Below are 16,644 nucleotides of genomic sequence, written 5' to 3'. Positions count from 1 at the left end.
GCAGGGTCATAGGGTAGGTCCATTTCTAGCCTTCTGAGAGTTCTCCAGATTGTTCTCCACAGAGGTTGGACCAATTGACATTCCCACCAGCAGTGCAGGAGGGTTCCTTTGACCCCACACCCTCTCCAGCATTTGCTGCTGTTACCTTTTCTGATGTGTGACATTCTCACAGGAGTGAAGTGATATCTCATTGTTGTCTTGATTTGCATTTCTCTGACAATCAGAGACTTGGAGCATTTTTTCATGTGTTTCTCGGCCTTTTGTGTCGTTTTCGACGGGTTAGGTTGTTTTCGCCGGGCTGGCTTCACGGGCAGGTAACAGACGACCAGGGACTCATAGTTGAGCTGTAGGCAGTATCTCTTTATTCATGCAGGACGCAGCACAATCTAAGCCGAGCTGAGCTAAACTAAAGGTAAAGTACTCTAAAACTCACAATGCTGTCTTTATATATACTTGACAAGTAGGGTGGAAACAGGGTGTGACATAGAGAGGGTGGAGAGAAAAGTGACTGGTGACAATCAGAGTGTGACAAGGAGGGGGGGTGGAGCAAAAACATATCATGAAACAGTGGGGATTGAACCAATGCCCTGGAGGGAGGTGCTTGTTAACAGCGGTTATATAAATAGAATGAAGTGGTTATGTAAATAGAATAGTGTTAAGCAGGGGGGATTTAAACCAAATGAAACAGAAGGGGTCTCATGCATACCAACAATTCCCCCTTTCTTTTTAACTAATGGCCATTGTGGGGTGAACAGAAACGTATATCCTACAGGCGTTTTCAAAAGAACTGGCATAAGACATGGAAAACAAAATAGGCGAGCAGCAATAACCAGTGTGATGCCAAGTGGAGCTTTTCTTGCCTCAAAGGGCAAGGCCTAGCAGGCGAAAGGGCATTTCTTGCCTCTGGGAACGCTTCATGCCTCTGGGGGCATCTCTTGCCTCAAAGGGCGTTTCCTGCCTCTGTGGGCATCTCTTGCCTCTGTGGGCATAACCTAATAAGGAGGGGGAGTTTTCTGCCTCTGGGACAGAGCCTGCAGGCGAGGGGACATGGTCTATAAAGTCTCAAGGCAATTGGCTGAAGTTAGTCTTTGAGAAACACAGCTGTGTGTACCAGTAAGTCCGATGGAGGTGTCAGTCCAAAGTAGCTGACCACAGAAGAAAATGCCGGAGGATGAAACGCTGCACGTCTGTCTCGATGGGGAATGTTGGCCACCAGAATTCTGCTTTTCTGTAGAGAGTGAGCTTTCGAGTCTGTGAATCTGTTTCTTCAGGTCGTGCCAGGTCACATTATTGGTTTCCGGAGGTGATGTCAGAGAACAGGGGTCCAAATGGATTTCCGGGAATTCCATTTGAGTAGATGCTTTTTCATGTGAAGACTTGACAGCTGAAATTCACTTACTTGTCAAACAAAACTTGTAGCAGATTAGAAGTTTACTATCATTGATAACTCCATTATAATTGGAAGTCCTTTCTAGTATCATTTCAAGGTTGTTAAAACACTTTAAACTCAATAAAATGTGGAAAGGTAAACAGAAGAACCACGGTTAAAAGCCTTAGGCATGAGAATAATTAACATAATCATTGCACTATCTGCCCCACCCATAACTCATACAGTTTTCAGGATTAAACGTTTCAGATTCATGTCAAGACGTAAAAGAGAAATCAAAGGAGGAAAAAAAACAATTTTTTGGATTGTTTCTGGATGTCTCTAGAAATCATGGCTGCGTCCAGCATATTTTTTTTTTTTTAAGTCAATGTCAAACAAAAATTCAGTCATTCAAATCATTCTCTTATGAAACGCAACTTGAACCAGATTATCAAGATCTCACCATGTAGGATTAAGAATCCCCGGAGGGCGACCTAGTCCAAAAAGGTCCTCGAAATTCCATTTAGGGTGTTTCTGACTGTTCCTGCTGGATTGCTTCAGGCACCCATTTTTAAAAGTGTCTTCCCATCGAAGAAAGTATCCAATCAGGAGAGTAGAACTAACCACATGTCTCCATACTTGGGAACTGCCAGGGTACTCGAGAATGTTCTTCAAATTAGAGTAGTCCTTCTCCATGGGAAACATTCGAGAAGAAGTCCAGAAAGTTCCAGGGGAAATCCCCATGCATATCCCAAGGTCTACGATCACGGTCATAAAGAACCAAACTGTGGCCCGGAGCAAAATGTAGTCCTTTTCCTCAGGAAACATGGGAGAGGGAATCCAGAAAGTCCAAGGAGAAATCTCCGTGCATCTCCCAAGCTCTATGATCCCGGTCATAAGAAACCAAAGTTCCCGGTGAGGGAACCGAAGTGTGGCCCAGAGTAAAATGTTCCAGAGACAGAGAAACTGTCTCATAATGAAACAGTAGAGGCTTTGGCAAACCTCTTCGTAAGTAGAAGAGAAGACCATAGTGCATAGGTAGGCAAAGTCTTCACTTATCTGGGAGTTGCGCAGGTCTGGTCCCACGTTGTTGCGCCATATGTCGTTTTCGACGGGTTAGGTTGTTTTCGCCGGGCTGGCTTCACGGGCAGGTAACAGACGACCAGGGACTCATAGTTGAGCTGTAGGCAGTATCTCTTTATTCATGCAGGACGCAGCACAATCTAAGCCGAGCTGAGCTAAACTAAAGGTAAAGTACTCTAAAACTCACAATGCTGTCTTTATATATACTTGACAAGTAGGGTGGAAACAGGGTGTGACATAGAGAGGGTGGAGAGAAAAGTGACTGGTGACAATCAGAGTGTGACAAGGAGGGGGGGTGGAGCAAAAACATATCATGAAACAGTGGGGATTGAACCAATGCCCTGGAGGGAGGTGCTTGTTAACAGCGGTTATATAAATAGAATGAAGTGGTTATGTAAATAGAATAGTGTTAAGCAGGGGGGATTTAAACCAAATGAAACAGAAGGGGTCTCATGCATACCAACACTTTTGTATCTCTTCTGTGGTGAATATTCTGTCCAATTCCTCCCCCCATTTTTGGATGGGGTTATTTGTTGTCTTGTTGTTGAGTCTGGTAAGCTCTTTATATATGTTGGTTATTAAACTCTTATCTGATGTATGGCATGTAAAGATCTTCTCCCATTCTGTGAGGGGTCTCTTGATTTGGGTAGTGGTTTCTTTTGCTGTGAAGAAGCTTTTTAATTTGATGTAGTCCCATAGGTTTATACTTGCCTTAGTCTTCCTTGTAATTGGATTCGTTTCATTGAAAATGTCTTTAAAATTTATGCGGAAAAAAGTTCTTCCAATATTTTCCTCTAAGTATCTGATAGTTTCTGGTCTAACATCCAAGTCCTTGATCCACTTGGAATTTACTTTTGTATTTGGTGAAATACAGTGATTCAGCTTCATTCTTCTGCATGTTTCAACCCATTGTTTCCAACACCATTTGTTGAAGAGACTCTGCTTTCCCCATGTAATAGTCTGGGCCCCTTTGTCAAAGATTAGATGTCCATAGGTGTGGGGCCTCATTTCTGGGCTCTCAATTCTATTCCACTGGTCAGTGTGTCTGTTCATGTTCCAGTACCAAGCAGTTTTGATGACAATGGCCCTATAATATAGTTTGAGATCTGGTAGTGTGATGCCTCCGGTTCTGTTCTTTTTTCTCAAGATTGTTTTGGCAATTCTAGGTCTTTTCTGGTTCCAGATAAACATTTGTAGCATTTGTTCTATTCTCCTAAAAAATGTGCTTGGGATCTTGATGGGGATAGCATTAAATTTGTAGATGGCTCTGGGTAATATATTCATTTTGATTATGTTAATTCTTCCAACCCATGAGCATGGAATATCTTTCCACTTCTTTGTGTCTTTTTCAATTTCTTTGAGTAGTGACTCATAATTTTCAATATACAAGTCTTTCACTTCTTTGGTTAGGTTTATTCCTAGATATTTTATTGTTTTTGTTGCTATAGAAAAAGGAACTGATTTCTGGATTTCAATTTCTTCTAACTTAGTGTTTGCATAGAGGAATGCCACTGACTTTTGAATGTTAATTTTATAGCCTGACACATTACTGTATTGCCTGATGATTTCCAAAAGCTTCTTGCTAGATTCCTTAGGTTTTTCCATGTATACTATCATGTCATCTGCAAATAAGGAGAGTTTGACTTCTTCTCTTCCAATCTGTATTCCTTTAATTCCTTGCTCCTGCCTGATTGCTATGGCAAGAACTTCCAACACTATGTTGAATAGTAATGGTGATAGTGGGCAGCCCTGTCTAGTACCTGATCTGAGGGGAAATGCTTCCAGTTTTTCACCATTGAGTATGATGTTGGCTGTAGGTTTGCTATATATAGACTCCACTATCTTCAGGAATTTTCCATCTATTCCTATTTTTTGTAGTGTTTTGATCATAAAGGGATGCTGTATTTTGTCAAAGGCTTATAACAGTAAGTTTTTTTTTTTTTTTAAATGTTTTTTTTTTTTTAATATTTTATTTTATTTATTTATTCCCTTTTGTTGCCCTTGTTGTTTTATTGTTGTAGTTATTATTGTTGTTGTCGTCGTTGTTGGATAGGACAGAGAGAAATGGAGAGAGGAGGGGAAGACAGAGAGGAGGAGAGAAAGATAGACACCTGCAGACCTGCTTCACCGCCTGTGAAGCGACTCCCCTGCAGGTGGGGAGCCGGGGTTCGAACCGGGATCCTTATGCCAGTCCTTGTGCTTTGCGCCACCTGCGCTTAACCCGCTGCACTACAGCCCGACTCCCTATAACAGTAAGTTTTAAAAAATTCCTGAGCAGAGCTCCCCTGGAGGCCTTATGCACCAGTGCGAGCCTACCCACACCTTGCTCTTCTGGTCTAGTTTCTCAACAGGCGTTACCTGGCAGGAGTTGATTATTCACTGGAACAAGGACAGCCATCCTGGGAGCCGGGTTATGCTGGAAGACCCAGCCTCTCCCAGTGCTGGGAGGAGGCATGTGCTGAAGCAGATGACCAGGAGAAGAGAGAGGCCTGGGAATCTCCTGGGAAGTGCCAGCAGCTCTCCAAGCCCGATGCTCCCCTGGACGGTAGGAAACGCCAGGTCCCAGCACTCAGGTCCTCCTTGGCTCTCCCGGTGGAGCGGGGAACGCAGGCCGTGTCCAGGCCCAAGCTGCCTCCCAGCCAGTGGGAGCCGGATAGGCCTGTGGGCAAGGTGGGTGGCCTTCCTGAGGACCAGGAGCAGCATGAGGCACCACAGCAGCCTTGGCCAGGCCAGCTGCAGAAGGAACAGGAACAGGAGCTGGGAACTCCAGCCGCAAAGGCTCTGGGCACCTGGGAGAAGGATGCATCCGCAGAGCAGAAACACCCTTACCTGCCGTCCTCTCAGCTGGCTCCTAAGTCCTGGGGCTCAGCTCCTGCCAGCCTCCTGCCCAGGAAGCTCGCCACAGCAGAACCCAAAAATGTGAGTCTGTCTGCCTGCCTACCTGCCCATGTGGTGTTGGGGAGTGGTGACCTGGCTGTTCACTTACTAAAAGTTGGAGTCAGAAGACAGCTCCGGTGTCCAGTCTCACCCGCCATGTGGGAGCACCCTGTGGAGGGGATGGAGACTTTACAGGAGTGGAACTGTGCTGTGCAGTCTCTCCTCTCTGTCCTTGCTGTCTCTCACACTCCATCTTGGGGGGAGAAAAAGTCTGTGAGGAGTGGTCTTGTGCAGGGAACGTCCCGTCATCGAGAACAATAAAGGCAGCAAAAGCCGTGTGAAGTCAGTATGTAAGACCCTCCGGGTTTTCTCACTGTGTAGGCTTATTGTTTGTTTGTTTTTTGCCTCCAGGGTTATCTCGGGCACTTTGAGTCCACCGCTCCTGGCAGCCTTTTTTTTTTTTTTTTTTTAAGATTTATTTATTTCCCCTTTTGTTGTCCTTTTTGTCTTTTCATTGTTGTCATAGTTATTGTTGTTATTGATGTTGTCATTGTTGGATAGGACAGAGAGAAATGGAGAGAGGAGGGGAAGACAGAGAGGGGGAGAGAAAGATAAGACATCTGCAGACCTGCTTCACCACTTGTGAAGCGACTCCCCTGCAGGTGGGGAGCCGGGGGCTCGAACAGGGCTTCGCGCCATGTGCGCTTAACCTGCTGCTCTACCACCCGACTCCCTCCCTGGCAGCCATTTTTTCCATTTTATTTGATAGAGACAGAAACTGAGAGGAGGAGATAGAGAGGGAGAGAGGGAGAGAGAGAGAGAGAGAGAGAGAGAGAGAGAGAGGGACCGAGACCTTGCAGACCCGCTTCACCTCTTGTGAAGCTTTCCCCTTGCAGGTGCTTGAACTGGGATCTTCGTGCGGGTTCTTGTGCTTAGTACTATGTGTGCTTTACCTGTGCGCCACTGCCCAGACTGTTTGCTTATTTATTTAAATAGGATAGAGAGAAATTGAGAGGGCAAGGAGAGAGAGGGAAAGAGAGACCCCTGCAGACCTGCTTCACTGTGGCTCATGAGGCTTCCTCACTGCCGCTGGGAGCAGGGGGCTTGAACCAGGGCCCTTGTGCAGGGTAATGTTTGTGCTCAACTTGGTCCACCACCTGACTCCAGGTTACTTTTCCTAGGAGTTGGCTGAGCCTGTCTTTTGAGCTCTGCTGAGATTAAATTGCATAATACTGTTTTTTTCTTTTTTTAAAAAATTTTATTTATTTATTTAATTGTTTTATTTTTTAATTGGGGAATTAATGTTTTACATTCAATAGTAAGTACAATAGTTTGTACATATATAACATTTCCCAGTTTCCCATATAACAATACAACCCCCACTAGGCCCTCTGAATCCTTCCTGGACCTGTTTTCTCCCCACCCACCCACCCCAGAGTCTTTTACTTTGGTGTGATACGCCAATTCCATTTCAGGTTCTACTTCTGTTTTCTTTTCTGATCTTGTTTTTCAACTTCTGCCTGAGAGTGAGATCATCCCATATTCATACTTCTGTTTCTGACTTATTTCACACAACATAATTTTTTCAAGGTCCATCCAAGATCGGCTGTAAATGGTGAAGTCACCATTTTTTACAGCTGAGTAGTATTCCGTTGTGTATATATACCACAACTTGCTCAGTTACTCATCTGTTGTTGGACACCTGGGTTGCTTCCAGGTTTTGGCTACTACAAATTGTGCTGCCAAGAACATATGTGTACACAGATCTTTTTGGATGGATATGTTGGGTTCCTTAGGATATATCCCCAGGAGAGGAATTGCAGGATCATAGGGTAGGTCCATTTCTAGCCTTCTGAGAGTTCTCCAGACTGTTCTCCACAGAGGTTGGACCAATTGACATTCCCACCAGCAGTGTAGGAGGGTTCCTTTGACCCCACAACCTCTCCAGCATTTGCTGCTGTTACCTTTTCTGATGTATGACATTCTCACAGGAGTGAAGTGGTATCATGTTGTTGTCTTTATTTGCATTTCTCTGACAATCAGAGACTTGGAGCATTTTTTCATGTGTTTCTCAGCCTTTTTGGATCTCTTCTGTGGTGAATATTCTGTCCATGTCCTCCCCCCATTTTTGGATGGGGTTATTTGTTGTCTTGTTGTTGAGTCTGGCAAGCTCTTTATATATGTTGGTTATTAAACTCTTGTCTGATGTATGGCATGTAAAGATCTTCTCCCATTCTGTGAGGGGTCTCTTGGTTTGGGTAGTGGTTTCTTTTGCTGTGAAGAAGCTTTTTAATTTGATGTAGTCCCATAGGTTTCTACTTGCCTTAGTCTTCTTTGTAATTGGATTCGTTTCATTGAAGATGTCTTTAAAATGTATGCGGAAAAGAGTTCTGCTAATATTTTCTTCTAAGTATCTGATAGTTTGTGGTCTAACATTCAAGTCCTTGATCCACTTGGAATTTACTTTTGTATTTGGTGAAATACAGTGGTTCAGTTTCATTCTTCTGCATGTTTCAACCCATTGTTTCCAACACCATTTGTTGAAGAGACTCTGCCTTCCCCATTTAGTAGTCTGGGCACCTTTGTCAAAGATTAGATGTCCATAGGTGTGGGGCCTCACTTCTGGGCTCTCAATTCTATTCCACTGGTCAGTGTGTCTATTCATGTTCCAGTACCAAGCAGTTTTGATGACAATGGCCCTATAATACAGTTTGAGATCTGGGAGTGTGATGCCTCCGGTTCTGTTCTTTTTTCTCAATTGTTTTGGCAATTCTAGGTCTTTTCTGGTTCCAGATAAACATTTATTTTTTTTTTTTAAACTTTTTTTTAATATTTATTTTATTTATTTATTCCCTTTTGTTGCCCTTGTTGTTTTATTGTTGTAGTTATTATTGTTGTTGCCGTTGTTGGATAGGACAGAGAGAAATGGAGAGAGGAGGGGAAGACAGAGAGGAGGAGAGAAAGATAGACACCCACAGACCTGCTTCACCGCCTGTGAAGCGACTCCCCTGCAGGTGGGGAGCTGGGGTTCGAACCAGGATCCTTATGCTGGTCCTTGTGCTTTGCGCCACCTGCGCTAAACCCGCTGCGCTACAGCCCGACTCCCCCAGATAAACATTTATAGCATTTTTTTTCTATTCTCCTAAAAAATGTGCTTGGGATCTTGATAGGGATAGCATTAAATTTGTAGATGGCTCTGGGTAGTATATTCATTTTGATGATGTTAATTCTACCAACCCATGAACATGGAATATCTTTCCACTTCTTTGTGTCTTTTTTAATTTCCTTGAGTAATGACTCATAATTTTCTGTATACAAGTCTTTCACTTCTTTGGTTAGGCTTACTCCTAGATATTTTATTGTTTTTGTTGCTATAGTAAAAGGAATTGATTTCTGGATTTCAATTTCTTCTAGCTTAGTGTTTGTATAGAGGAATGCCTCTGACTTTTGAATGTTAATTCTGAAGCCTGACACCTTACTATTTCCTGATGATTTCCAAAAGCTTCTTGCTGGATTCCTTAGGTTCTTCTGTGTATACTATCATGCCATCTGCAAATAGGGAGAGTTTGACTTCTTCTCTTCCAATCTGTATCCCTTTAATTCCTTGTTCCTGCCTGATTGTTATGGCAAGAGCTTCCAACACTATGTTGAATAGTAATGGTGATAGTGGGCAGCCCTGTCTAGTACCCGATCTGAGTGGAAATGCTTCCAGTTTTTCACCATTGAGTATGATGTTGGCTGTAGGTTTGCTATATATAGACTCCACTATCTTGAGGAATTTTCCATCTATTCCCATTTTTTGCAGTGTTTTGATCATAAAGGGATGTTGTATTTTGTCAAAGACTTTATCTGCATCTATTGATATGACCATGTGGTTTTTGGTCTTGCTTTTGTTGATGTGGTGGATCACATTGATTGATTTACGTATATTAAACCAACCTTGCATGCCTGGGATAAACCCCACTTGATCATGATGAACAATCTTTTTTTTTTTTTTTTGATAACTCTTTCAATTTCATTAGCTGTGATGGGCCTGTTCATGTTATCCACTTCCTCTTTACTTAGTTTTGGAAGTTGGTAGGTATCTAGGAAATCATTCATTTCTTCCAGGTTCTCTAGCTTGGTGGCATATAGTTGATGAACAATCTTTTTAATATACTGCTGTATCTAGTTGGCTAGAGTTTTGTTCAGTATTTTAGCATCTATGTTCATCAGAGATATTGGTCTGTAGTTTTCTTTTTTGGTTGTGTCCCTGTCTGCTTTTGGTATCAGAGTGATGTTAGCTTCATAGAAGCTGGAAGGGAGTATTCTAGTGTCTTCAATCTTCTGGAAGACTTTTAAAAGTAGAGGTATTAGTTCTTCTTTGAAGGCTTTGTAGAATTCATTTGTAAAACCATCTGGTCCAGGACTTTTATTTTGGGGAAGATTTTTGATAACTGTTTCAATTTCATTAGCTGTGATGGGCCTGTTCATGTTATCCACTTCCTCTTTACGTAGTTTTGGAAGTTGGTAGGTATCTAGGAAATCATCCATTTCTTCCAGGTTCTCTAGCTTGGTGGCGTATAGTTGTTCATAGAAGCCTCACATGATATGTTGAATTTCTGCGGTGTCTGTTGTGATATCTCCTCTTTCATTTACTATCCGATTTATTTGGGTCTTCTCCCTTTTTTTATTTTGTGAGTCTGGCTAAAGGTTTGTCGATTTTGTTCACTCTTTTGAAGAACCAACATTTACTTTAGTTGATCTTTTGTATGGTTTTCTTATTCTCAGTGTTATTTATTTCTGTCCTAATTTAGTGATTTCTGTCCTTCTGGTTGCTTTAGGGGCATAATACTGTTTTAATACAAACAAACAAACAAACAAACAAACAAAAAACTTTTAAATAGGGTGCCTCACACGTATGCTGTTCCACTGATCCATCCCGTGAGCCACGAGCAGGAGGGGTGGTGGCACGGACAGTCACTGACACGAACAGCTTAAGGAGGAAGGGCAGCAGCCCTGGAGGCCAGAGCACTGGACTTCCAAGCTTGAGATCCTGAGTTCAGTCCTCAGCATCGAATATGCCAGCGTGATGCTCTAGTTCTTTGTCTCCCTCAAGACTTGGGAGATAGCACAGTGGTTCTGCAAAAGACTTTTCCTGCCTGCAACTCTGAGGTCACAGATTCAGTCCCCTGCATCTTCATCAGCAGTGCTCTGATCTCTCTGTATCTCTCCATTAAAATAGTGTTAATAGAGCTGTCTCTGGCCTGGAGACAGTTCACCCAGTTGAGCACACATCTTTTAAAATATTTATATATTTATTTTCCCTTTTGTTGCCCTTGTTTAACATTGTTATGATGATTATTATTTTTTATTATTTTATTTTTTAAAGTTTTTTTAAAAATATTTTATTTATTCCCTTTTGTTGCCCTTGTTTTTTTATTGTTGTAGTTATTATTGTTGTTGTCGTTGTTGGATAGGACAGAGAGAAATGGAGAGAGGAGGGGAAGACAGAGAGGAGGAGAGAAAGACACCTGCAGACCTGCTTCACCGCCTGTGAAGCGACTCCCCTGCAGGTGGGGAGCTGGGGTTCGAACCGGGATCCTTATGCCGGTACTTGTGCTTTGCGCCACCTGCGCTTAACCCGCTGTGCTACAGCCCGACTCCCTTTTTTAATTTTTTTGCCTCCAGAGTTATTGCTGGAGCTCAGTGCCTGCACCATGAATCCACTGTTCCTGGAGGCCTTTCCCCCCCCTTTTGTTGCCCTTGTTGTTGTAGCTTTGTTGTGGTTATTATTGTTATTGTTGATGTCGTTAGTTGTTGGATAGGACAGAGAGAAATGGAGAGAGGAGAGGAAGACAGAGGGGGGAGAGAAAGACAGACACCTGCAGACCTGCTTCACTGCCTGTGAAGCGACTCTCCCGTAGGTGGGGACCCGGGGGCTCAAACTGGGATCCTTCTGCTGGTCCTTGCGATTTGCGCCACCTGTGCTTAACCCTCTGTGCAATCGTCCGACCTCCTGTTGTGGTTATTGATGTCCTTGTTGTTGGGTAGGACAGAGAGAAATGGAGAGAGGAGGGAAGACAGAGAGGGGGAGAGAAAGACAGACACCTGCAGACCTGCTTCACCACTTGTTAAGCGACTCCCCTGCAGGTGGGGAGCCAGGTCCCTGCGCTTTGCACCACGTGTGCTTAACCCGCTGTGCCACCACCCGACTCCCAAGTTGAGCACACATCTTACCAAGCACAGTGCCCTAGATGTGACTTCTGGTACCACATAGTGGGAGGGAGCCACGGTACCTCTCCCCGTCTCTCTCTCTCTAAAATAAATAGGGAGTCAGGTGCTAGCGCAGTGGGTTAAGCACATGTTGTGCAAAGCGCAAGGACCAGTGTAAGGATTGTGGTTCGAGCCCCTGGCTCCCCACCTGCAGGGTGGTCACTTCACAAGCAGTGAAGCAGGTCTGCAGGTGTCTACCTTTCTCTCTCCATCTCTGTCTTCCCCTCCTCTCTTGATTTCTCTCTGTCCTATCCAACAACAATGACAGAACTAATAACAACAATAACAACAATAACGACGATAAACAACAAGGGCAACAAAAGAGAAAAAAATAGCCTCCAGGAGCAGTGGATTTGTAGTGTAGGCACTAAGCCCCAGTAATAACCCTGGAGGTAAAAAAAAAAAAAAAAAGTGCAGTGGTACCCCACTGGCATGAGACCCTGGGTTCATTATCTGGGGCTTTTCAGTAGAAAGCGATGTCTCCAGGCCCCCTCGTTCTGCAGGGGAGAGCTCTCGAGAGCCCCTGTAAAGTGTCTAGGAAGCACACTGGGTGGGGACCCGAGAGCAGCACCACGGTCTGCCCACCTTGAAGTTCACGCCTTGTCTCGCAGGTGCCTCCACCTTTGTGTCAGCCGGCTGGCTCCTCTTCCTCCACCCTCCCTAAGGAGCCTGTGCTGAGGAAGAAAAAGCTGCAGGACCTGATGACCCAGATTCAAGGGACTTGTAACTTTATGCAAGTATGAGTCCTCTCTAAGTGAACCTTATCTCTCCTCCCGGGGCCACTGGCTTCTGCCAGGAATTACGCGAGAGGTGGGGTTGTTGCAGATGGAGGCCACTGCCTCCAGAGGAGAGGGTCCAGGCCTGCTGCCTCATGGCTCTCAGGGCTCCCCACAGACTGCTCAGCCTCACCTCAGTTTTCCTTTTGAGATGTGAGCATAGTGGTTCCTATGCCTACCCTTGTGAGGAGAGAAATGAGTTCAGCCCGTAGCCTAGGAGGTGGTGCTGGAGAGAGTGTCAGGCTCTCGGACATGGTGTTCATTTCCACCCCCGGAGCTATCCATCCTGGGTGACATTCTGTTCTCTTGAATTAGTAAATAATTTATTTACCAGAGCCCTGCTCTAACTGATGATGGTGCAGGGGATTGAAGCTGGGACCTCAGAGCCTGTGGCACGAAAGGCTTTGCAGAACCATTATCCTATCTCCCCAGTACTTTTTTAATAAAAATATTTTTATGGAAGTCAGGTGGAAGTGCATCAGGTTAAGCACACGTGGCGCAAAGCCCAAGGACCGCAAAGTACAAAGACCGGCCTAAGGATCCTGGTTCGAGCCCCCGGCTCCCCACCTGCAGGGGAGTTGCTTCACAGGCAGTGAAGCAGGTCTGTAGGCGTCTTTCTCTCCCCCTTTCTGTCTTCCCCTCCTCTCTCTATTTCTCTCTGTCCTATCCAACAACAAGGACATCAATAACAACAACAACAACAACAGTAACTACAACAATAAGACAACAAGAGCAACAAAAGGGAATAAATAAATAATTAAAAAATAATTTATTCACAAAGAAGATAGGAAGAAAGAGAGAAAGAACCAGACATCACTCTGCTACATGTGCTGCCAGGGGTTGAACTTGGGACCTCATGCTTGAGAATTCAGTGCTTTATCTACTGCACCACCTCCTGGACCACAATAAATAAATATTAAAAAAAAATTTTATTTTCTTTTAATGAGGGAGTGACAAGAACCCTGCTCAGCTCTGGCTGATGGTGGTGCCGGGTATTGAACCTGGGAGATCAGAACCTCAGATAGGAAGAGTTTTTACAGAACTGTTATGCTGTCTCTCCTGCCCACCCTGCCACCTTTTAAAAATTATTTTACCTTATTTTTTCTTGCCTCCAGGGTTATTGCTGGGGTCTTGGTGCCTGCACCACAAATCCACTGCTCCTAGAGGCTATTTTTTCCCCTTTAGTTGCCCCCCCTTTTTTATTTTTTAAATGAGCTAAGTTAAAAGAATCCTAATTTTTCTGCCCAGGAGGTGGTACAGTGGTTAAAGTGCTGGGTTTACAAACATGAGTCTCAAATTCAATCCCAGGCATCCCCCTGCCCCAGAGTGATGCTCTGGTTCCTTACTTCTGTCATAAATATTGGGGGCAAGAGTGGTGCACATGGTTGAGAGCACATACTCTACTATGCAAGGACCCATTATGGGTGACAGTGGCTGTCAATTTTAAATTCATTTGGTAAGTCCTGTCAAAACTCAGTTGAAAGGAGATGACTTAACACAACAGAGCATACACTTTGATGTGCTTGACAGGTGGTGACATAGCACAGTGGTTCTGTAAAAAAGACTCTCCTGCCTGTGGCTTTGAGGTCCCAGGTTCAGTCCCTGGCACCACCATTAGCCAGAGCTGAGCTGGGCTCTGGTCGCTCCCTCATTAAAAGAAAATAAATAAAACTATTATTATCTTGATTTATTTATTGGCTAGAAATAGAAATTGAAGGAAGGGGAAGCTAGAGAGGGAAAGAGACAGAGAGACACCTGTAGCCCTGCTTCATCACTCGTAAAGCTTTCCTCCTGCAGGTGGGGACCGGGGGCTCGAAACTGGGTCCTGGCACATTGTATCATGTATGCTCAATCAGGTGCACCACCACCTGGCCCCAATAAAATTATTATTTTTTTCCTTTTCATTTTTTTTAACATTTATTTTTATTTATTTATTCCCTTTTGTTGCCCTTGTTTTATTGTTGCAGTTATTATTGTTGTTGTCGTTGTTGGATAGGACAGAGAGAAATGGAGAGAGGAGGGGAAGACAGAGAGGAGGAGAGAAAGATAGACACCTGCAGACCTGCTTCACCGCCTGTGAAGCGACTCCCCTGCAGGTGGGGAGAATAAAATTATTTTTTACAAAAAAGTCCTGGGGAGACAGGATAATGGTTCTGCAAAAGCCTTTCCTTCCTCAGGCTCCGAGGGCCCAGGTTCAATTCCCGACACCACCATCAGCCAGAACTGAGCAGGGCTCTGGTCTCGTTCTTTTTCTGTTTCTCCCCACCTCTCTCTAAAATAACATATATATATTATTTATTTATTTATTAAAGATAAAAAATAAGTAAAGACTGGGCCAGGGAGGCAGCATAATGAGCATAATGATTCTGCAAAAAGCCTTTCTGGTGCCTGAGACTCCAAGGTCCCAGGTTCAATCCCCAGCACCACCATGAGCCAGAGCTGAACAGGACTCTGGGGAACAAACAAAAACACTATAAAGTGAAATTAATAATAGTGATACTGTGATACTGTGCAGAAGGACCTGGGCGTCGCCACATGGCGGCACTTGCATGGGGGAAGTTTCACTGGTGGTGGAGTAGTGCTGTGTTGTCTCTCCTCTCTTTCCCTCTCCCCTTCTCTCTCCCTCCCATCTTACCCCTCCCCACGTCCCCCTCTTTTTCCTTTCCCCCCCTCCCCTTCCCTTTCCATCTTCCCCTCCCACTCCCTCTCCCTCTTCCTCTCCCCCTCTCCCTCCACGCACACACATGCGCCCATGTAAAAAAAGTCAAGGCTTGGTTGAGGTACTGGTTAGAGACTATAGCTGATCCTGAGTAGTTCTTGGTGACATCTGGCCCTGAGATTGTGACCTGCTGTCATCCTGTCTGCAGGACTCTGATCTGGATCTTGACAAACCTGCAAGTGTGATTCCAGCATCCCAGCTGCCTCCTGCCTCTCCCAGCAGCCCAGAAGGTATGTCAGCACCGAGCAGGTGACTGTGGGGCCCAGGGTGGCTCTGGCCCACAGGGCTTTGCTCCACACACTCCAGCCCACTGGCCATGTCTGCCTGTGAACGTCCTGATTTACACTGTAGTTGTTTCATCTACAGGGACACGGTACTCACCTGACCTGCTTCCAACTTGCAGAAAGTCTCCAGTGGGCTGATGGAGTTCCTGACGTGTGTGTGTGTGTGTGTGTGTGTGTGTGTGTGTCTGTGTCTGTGTGTGTCTGTGTGTGTTTTGCAGTCACTGGGTCCTTCCACGTGCTGAGTTTCAGTGCTCTGACTGCTTTCTCACTCATATAGAGAGACAAGAGACAGAGGGAGGGAGAGAGGAAGGGACAGCCCCCAGTGTGGGCCCTTCCTGTAGGATGGCACTTACCCTCCAGTGCCAGGGTTTGAGCCTGAGCCTGAGCATGCTAGTAAAGGTGCTCTGCCCCTTCGGACATATCTCTGGGCCCCAAATTAACTTTTTATTTTTGGGCGGAGGGGCAGTGTTTTATTTATTTTATTTTATTGCCTCCAGTTGGGGGTGCCAGGACTATGAATCCACTGTTCCTGACAACCATTTGTTTTTATATATTTATTTATTTTTAGTTTTTTGAAAATGATTTTATTTATTAATGAGAAACATAGGAGGAGAAGAACCAGACATCACTCTGGTTCATGTGCTGCAAAGGATTGAACTCAGGACCTCATGCTTGAGAGTCCGATGCTTTATCCACTGCACCACTTCCCGGACACTATTTATTTATTTATTATTTGGTAGAGACAGAGGAATTGAGAGGGGAGAGGGAGAGAGACAGAGCGCTTGTGAAGCTTTTCCCCTGTAGGTGGGGAGCAGGGGCTTGAACCTGGGTCCTTGTACATGGTAACATGTGTACTCAACCAGCTCAGCCACTGCCTCCCCTGCCTTTTATTTTTTTGAACCAGAGGGGTTTTACTTCTGGTTTCTGGTGAGGCTAGGGTTTGAACCTGAAGCTTTGCTGCCTCAGGCATGAAGGCCTATGTGCAGAGCCACCACACTAGGTCAGAAATCTGCCCCCCCTTTTATTATTATCTTGATTAAAAAAAAAAAACATAGCTCTGTTCAGTTTAGGCTCATTCATGGTAGTGCTTGGGATTGAGCTGAAAAGCTCATAGCTCCCCAGGAAAGGTTCTCCTTTTGGCCTTGTGTGTGACCCAGGCTCAAGCTCCAGGCACACGATGTGGGAGGAGACAGCCCTGGAGGAAGCTTGGATGCTCTGTGGTCTCTCTGTATCTGGAAAAGTCTGTTTGGAGCGGGGAAATTATTTATGCGGGAGACCCTGTTC

General features: G+C 44.7%; 1 protein-coding gene across 17 annotated transcripts in view; it reads left to right on the top strand.

The window, feature by feature from the left end:
• The window catches only part of CAPRIN2 (caprin family member 2), a 63,633-nt gene that overhangs the window by 22,365 nt on the left and 24,624 nt on the right, over positions 1 to 16,644 (top strand). For 14 of the 17 annotated variants that reach the window (XM_060194611.1, XM_060194604.1, XM_060194609.1 and 11 more), the window contains exons 9-11: positions 4,790 to 5,368; positions 12,193 to 12,318; positions 15,225 to 15,306. In XM_060194611.1, the coding sequence (XP_060050594.1) occupies positions 4,790 to 5,368; positions 12,193 to 12,318; positions 15,225 to 15,306 (787 nt within the window). The remainder of the gene's footprint in view (positions 1 to 4,789; positions 5,369 to 12,192; positions 12,319 to 15,224; positions 15,307 to 16,644) is intronic. The other 3 variants (XM_060194610.1, XM_016194573.2, XM_060194606.1) reach the window with 2 other exon arrangements.

This window comes from Erinaceus europaeus, chromosome 7 (assembly GCF_950295315.1).
Source record: "Erinaceus europaeus chromosome 7, mEriEur2.1, whole genome shotgun sequence".
NCBI classification, from domain to species: domain Eukaryota; kingdom Metazoa; phylum Chordata; class Mammalia; order Eulipotyphla; family Erinaceidae; genus Erinaceus; species Erinaceus europaeus.
This window is presented reverse-complemented; position numbering and strand designations above follow the sequence as displayed.